Source organism: Littorina saxatilis, linkage group LG15 (genome assembly GCF_037325665.1).
Source record: "Littorina saxatilis isolate snail1 linkage group LG15, US_GU_Lsax_2.0, whole genome shotgun sequence".
In the NCBI taxonomy this organism is placed as follows: domain Eukaryota; kingdom Metazoa; phylum Mollusca; class Gastropoda; order Littorinimorpha; family Littorinidae; genus Littorina; species Littorina saxatilis.
Window position 1 is genome coordinate 32731948 of NC_090259.1, and position 6371 is coordinate 32738318.

Sequence of the window (6371 nt, forward strand, 5' to 3'; positions counted from 1 at the left end):
ATCGGAAGGCGAAAGGAAAACGGGCGTATTTTAGCGTGCATCAATTCGCTTGACTGGTGTGTGTGTGTGTGTGTGTGTGTGTGTGTGTGTGTGTGTGTGTGTGTGTAAATGTATGCCGATCGGAAGGCGAAAAGAAAACGGGCGTATTTTAGCGTGCATCAATTCGCTTGACTGAATGGTTACCTACGCCTCTACGTTCTTGTTTTTTTTTCTTTTTCTGGGGGGCGTTGCAAATTAATCAAACAGATGTTTTATTTCATCGCCAGGTGTAATTGTGTCAAGGCAGACGGCAGTCCGATTGAGCGCTACACATTTCAGATGGCAAACTATGGCGACTGTCGTGAGTATCTATCTGTTTCACATTTGCACTTGACTTCCGAATTCATCTAGATCGCAAACTATGGCGACTGTCGTGAGTATCAATCTGTGTCACACTTGTACTTGACTTCTGAAATCATTTAGATCGCAAACTATGGCGACAGTCGTGAGTATCTAACTGTTTCACATTTGCACTTGACTTCCGAATTCATCTAGATCGCAAACTATGGCGACTGTCGTGAGTATCAATCTGTGTCACACTTGCACTTGACTTCTGAATTCATTTAGATCGCAAACTATGGTGACTGTCGTGAGTATCTAACTGTTTCACACTTGTACTTGACTTCTGAATTCATTTAGATCACAAACTATGTAATGGCGACAGTCGTTAGTGTCCATCTGTTTCACACTTGTACTTGACTTCTGAATTCATTTAGATCGCAAACTATGTAATGGCGACTGTCGTGAGTGTCCATCTGTTTCACACTTGTACTTGACTTCCGAATTCATTTAGATCACAAACTATGTAATGGCGACAGTCGTTAGTGTCCATCTGTTTCACACTTGTACTTGACTTCTGAATTCATTTAGATCGCAAACTATGTAATGGCGACTGTCGTGAGAATCAATATGTTTCACACTTGTACTTGACTTCTGAAATCATTTAGATCGCAAACTATGTAATGGCGACTGTCGTGAGAATCAATATGTTTCACACTTGTACTTGACTTCTGATTATTCATTTAGATCGCAAACTATGGCGACTGTCGTGAGAATTAATCTGTTTCACACTTGCACTTGACTTCCGAATTCATTTAGCTTGCCTGAATATATATAGTTCTCTGTGTGTCAGTCGCCTGTTACAAGAAAACCAATCCTACTGGCCAATCCAGCAAGTAAGACCAGGGGAGCGTTCGGGGAGGAGGGGGACAAACAATATGGCGGATCTTACTAAGAAATTTAACGTTTTGAGACACACAAGGAGAGAGAGAGAGAGAGAGAGAGAGAGAGAGAGAGAGAGAGAGAGAGAGAGAGAGAGAGAGAGGGAGAGAGAGAGAGAGGGGAGGAGAGAGAGAGAGAGAGAGGAGAGAGAGAGAGAGGAGGAGAGAGAGAGAGAGAGAGAGAGAGAGAGAGACAGACAGACAGACAGACAGACAGAGACAGAGAGAGAGAGAGATCAAATCAAATCAAATCAAATCAAATTTTATTTTACGAGGGTTGCGGCATAAGCAATATAAACGAGCTTCTTTTCAACCAGCCCTCGCCCAGAGAGGGACTATTCTAATCTTAAATACATATATATACAAACGTAAAACAATTACAAAAGATAAGCATGACAGTAACAAATAAAAAAATAAATAGGCAGAAAAACTATTCACAGGATTATATACACGTTGTAGGCTATACATACATTCTTGCGTTATGAAACACTGATGCTTTATGGACAGATATGATCAATATGAAAACAAGAAGGGCAAAGCCCATACGACTCACATGCTTGACCTTGACCTTTACATGACCTTGACCGTCAGAGTCAAGGTCAAATAACTAAACCTAGCAATGACATCATACACTAAGAACTGCTTTACACATTTTTCCTACCAAAATACATGTGCCCTTGACCAAAGGTCAAGGTCATCCAAGGTCATGCAACACAAAGCTGTTAATTCAAGACATAGGAAGTACAATGGTGCTTATTGGCTCTTTCTACCATGAGATATGGTCACTTTTAGTGGTTCACTACCTTATTTTGGTCACATTTCATAAGGGTCAAAGTGACCTTGACCTTGATCATATGTGACCAAATGTGTCTCATGATGAAAGCATAACATGTGCCCCACATAATTTTTAAGTTTGAAACAGTTATCTTCCATAGTTCAGGGTCAAGGTCACTTCAAAATATGTATACAATCCAACTTTGAAGAGCTCCTGTGACCTTGACCTTGAAGCAAGGTAAACCAAACTGGTATCAAAAGATGGGGCTTACTTTGCCCTATATATCATATATAGGTGAGGTATTCAATCTCAAAAACTTCAGAGAAAATGTGAAAAATGTGAAAAATAGCTGTTTTTTAGACAACATTTATGGCCCCTGCGACCTTGACCTTGAAGCAAGGTCAAGATGCTATGTATGTTTTTTGGGGCCTTGTCATCATACACCATCTTGCCAAATTTGGTACTGATAGACTGAATAGTGTCCAAGAAATATCCAACGTTAAAGTTTTCCGGACGGACGGACGACTCGGGTGAGTACATAGACTCACTTTTGCTTCGCATGTGAGTCAATAATCAGAACGAAGTCTTCCATCACTGTGACTTTTCGTAATTTGACATTAAATTTAATGAGAGGTGTTTTTTGAAAGTATTGAGACTTGTTGGGACTCGAACTGATTCCGGGAGAGAATTCCACAAAACGCTGCCAGAATAAGCTAAACTTGATTTAAAGAGATCTATCCGCGGAATGGGGACGTTGAATTTTCGGCTTGGTTTGGCTTTAAATTTTGTAATGAAAGCACGTGGTGCATGGCCAGAAAGGATTTTGTGAAGGAGCACGCCTTTATTTGATTTAAATCTTTCTTTTAGGGGAAAATCTTAAGTTTTTTATAATCGTCGAAAACAAGACTGGATTGTTTTAATAGAATTGATTTTAGTGCTCGTCTGTGTAGACTATACAGTGGTTTTAAAATATTTGCACTGGCTGAGTCCCAGATGGTCGAACAATAATCCGTGATGGTTTGTATGTATGCATTATAAAATAATAACCTTGAGTGTGGATCAAGAAAGTGTTTTATTCTGTTCAACAAATATATTTTCCTCGACATGGTTTTACACAACGATCTAACATGATGGGTCCAAGATAAATTATTATCGATATTTACTCCCAAAACTTTGTGATCTCCTACTTCCGCTATTGCATCGTTGCCAATTAATAAGGAATGAGGATTATTCTTGATGTTTTGTCTTTTTTGCCTTGTTGTAATTAACATGTATTTGGTCTTTTGGGGGTGAAGACTCATGTGGTTATATTCCGTCCAATTAATGAGATCATCTACACTGTTCTGCAATGATAAATAAACTTTGTCTAATTTTTTATCAGAAGTGTGTATGGTCGTATCATCAGCAAATAGTTCACAATTATCATTAACACTAAAAGGAAGATCGTTAATATACAGAGAGAAAAGAAGTGGCCCAAGGACAGAACCCTGGGGGACTCCATATAACACATATCTTTTACTTGACATAGTGGAATTCACGCAGACGGATTGCTCTCGTCCGGCTAAGAAAGATGAGAGGAGGCATAGGGTTTGGGGTGACAATCTATACTCGGCTAATTTTCTTAAAAGTAACTCATGATTAATGACGTCGAATGCTTTTGCAAAATCGACGAATAGGACACCACAGAGTTCATTATTATTAATGTTGCTAAGCAAGTTTTCAAGAAGGTTTATTAATGCTGTGTGGCACGAATGATTTTCTCTGAAGCCTGACTGATTTGAATGAATAAGGTCGTATTTCTTCAAATGTGCGGCCAAGTGTGTATATATGTGTTTTTCAAGTGGTTTGGATAAAACAGGAAGAATCGAGATTGGTCTGTAATTGGCGGGGTCAGAAGAATTACCTGATTTGAATAGCGGGATTACTTTTGCCTCCTTTAATTTGGCGGGAAAGTCAGATTTGTCCAGGCACAAGTTGTAAACGTATGTCAGAGATTCTGCAATAAAAGGGGCAGACAACTTCAAAATTTTCCCATCAAGATTATCTAGACCATGAGTACCAGATTGTTTTAAGCATATCAGATAATGGAAGACTTCGCTCACAGATAACAGGGGGATGTCTAAATTATGTGTAATATTTTTTGAAACACAAAACTGTTTCAACTTGTCCAGATTATTCTGTTTTGATCTATCATTTGTGATTATTTTTTCAACAATAGAAGTGAAATGAATGTTAAGATCATCCGCAGGTACATCAATGACAGAAGATTTTACGGTTTCTTTACGTGTCAACTGGTTGATCACTTTCCAGATGGCTTTTGAGTTTTGTTTCGTATTTGATGCAGCGAGCTCACGGTAATATTTTTTGCGAGCAGCACGTTTCATGGACGTTACTTCGTTTCTCTGCTTTCTGTACTCTTCTTCTCTGCCATTACGACGTTTAAGAAAATCGCGGTGATTAATCGCACATTGAATGTCGTGTGTAAGCCATTTTGGTTTTGGGTGTTGCTGCACACGAGAGGTTCTGAATGGTGCATGTTTATCATATACTTTTATAAACAAGTTGTACCATAATTCAAATGCTTCATCGGGGTCAGTATGATTATAAATTATTGAAAAATCTGTACAACTTAAATCAGAAAGGAATGATTCTTTATCAAGTTTTGAAAATAGCCTATAAGTTATGAATTTATGCTTTCGTTTGGGGATTCTAACCCCTTTTTTCGACCATGTGAGGCATATTGGAAAGTGATCACTACAACCAATACTTGGAACTGAGGTTTCAATAATGTTAGCCTGGGTTGACACACATATATGGTCTATAAGCGTAGATGAGGTAGCTGTAACTCTTGTTGGAATCGTTACTAATTGTTGTAAATTATGAAAGGATAACTTTTCCATCCAGCACTTGTTGGGTTTCAGAAGATCAAGATTAAAATCGCCCAAAAGTATAATTTCTCTGGATTCAAGGCTGACTGCGTCCATCAGAGAGAGAGAGAAAAAAAAATTAAATAGGTTTATTTGATTTGAGAAAAAACTTAGCACACATAGGCTTGAACACTGAAACAATATCCTTAGCTTTTTATGTTCAGTGTATAGACGGAATGAGATAGACAAACAGAGACAGAGATAGCAAACTGACATATCTAAATAAAGCAATTTTGTTCAACACAGATTGTGCCAGAGAGGAAGCTGCTGGAAGCAATTCTGCAGACTGTCAGGCGAACGGCAGTTATTAGTACCCTGTACTCCGGAACCGGATCTAACGTCCCAGCATACTGGACGTGACCAGCATAACAGATCTGACATCACAGCGAGCAGGACCAAAACCTTAAATTACCCCCCTTTATTTTACATGATCATAATAAAAGAACCTTTCAGATCTGTTCGATGGTTGTTCTGTGTTGAGAAAAGAAATAATTAAGAAGGTTAACATTACATATGAAGAATATGACTTATGACGATAATCTGTTCCTGACTAGTACCGTAAAATCCCTAGCAAACGCCCACCCCCCCTCCGCACAGATTTTGGGTAAAAGTAGGGGGTGGGCGTTTGCTAGGTATCCACCCCTTTGCAAGATAACGTGTCATCACATTTTCACGAGAGAATTAAAGTGGTATAACCATGTGATTTATGCAATTTTAATGAAAATTAAACACACCGTTTGTTTACACAAATAAATCTGTGCTAGAAAAAAAAGAACACATGTGACCTTGATTCTTCTCATTCTCGGACTAACGTCAGCACAAACACAGTTTCTTCTCTTGTTTGGAGATCTGGTAGGATTGATGATCGTGGGCTCATTATAGTCCTTCAAAGTCAACATCATCGTCTTCACTGTCGTCTCCACTCTCAGCTTCTTCTGGAAGAAAACTCGCGGGCACATACCGAAACACTGCAGCTTCGTTTTCAAGATATTTAAAAGGCTTTTAGTTTGTACGAGCGTATGTCACTGTAAAGGATTTGTGCTTCGGCATGGCTGAACATAGAGAAGTGTTAAACACTCATTAAAAAACGTCACTGAACGACTTCACTGTGGGACATGACGTAATTTTATCCCCCCCCCCCTGCCCCCCCCCCCCTCCCCACCCAAAAAAAGGAGAACCATTGAACAGTGTGCACAAATCGTAGATAAAGGAGGCCGACTGTCTTAAAACAAATTTAAAAAACAATAAACCGGGGTGGGCGTTTGCTAGGTAGTGACCCCTCTGCACAACATTTGGCCGAAAGTAGAGGGTGGGCGTTTGCTAGATACTGGGCGTTTGCTAGGGATTTTACGGTAAGTGTCGACTGACCTGGTCACAAATAAACACACACACACACACACACGCACACAT

The 6371-nt window shown here is 39.3% G+C and overlaps 1 protein-coding gene across 1 annotated transcript in view; it reads left to right on the forward strand.

Moving 5' to 3' along the window:
• The window catches only part of LOC138949103 (uncharacterized), a gene marked incomplete at its 5' end in the record, with an annotated part of 35695 nt that extends 30274 nt beyond the window's left edge, over nt 1-5421 (forward strand). Inside the window, 2 exon segments of the mRNA XM_070320852.1 lie at nt 267-340; nt 5208-5421. Coding sequence (XP_070176953.1) covers nt 267-340; nt 5208-5272 — 139 coding nt within the window.
• Between the last annotated feature and the right edge of the window lie 950 nt (nt 5422-6371).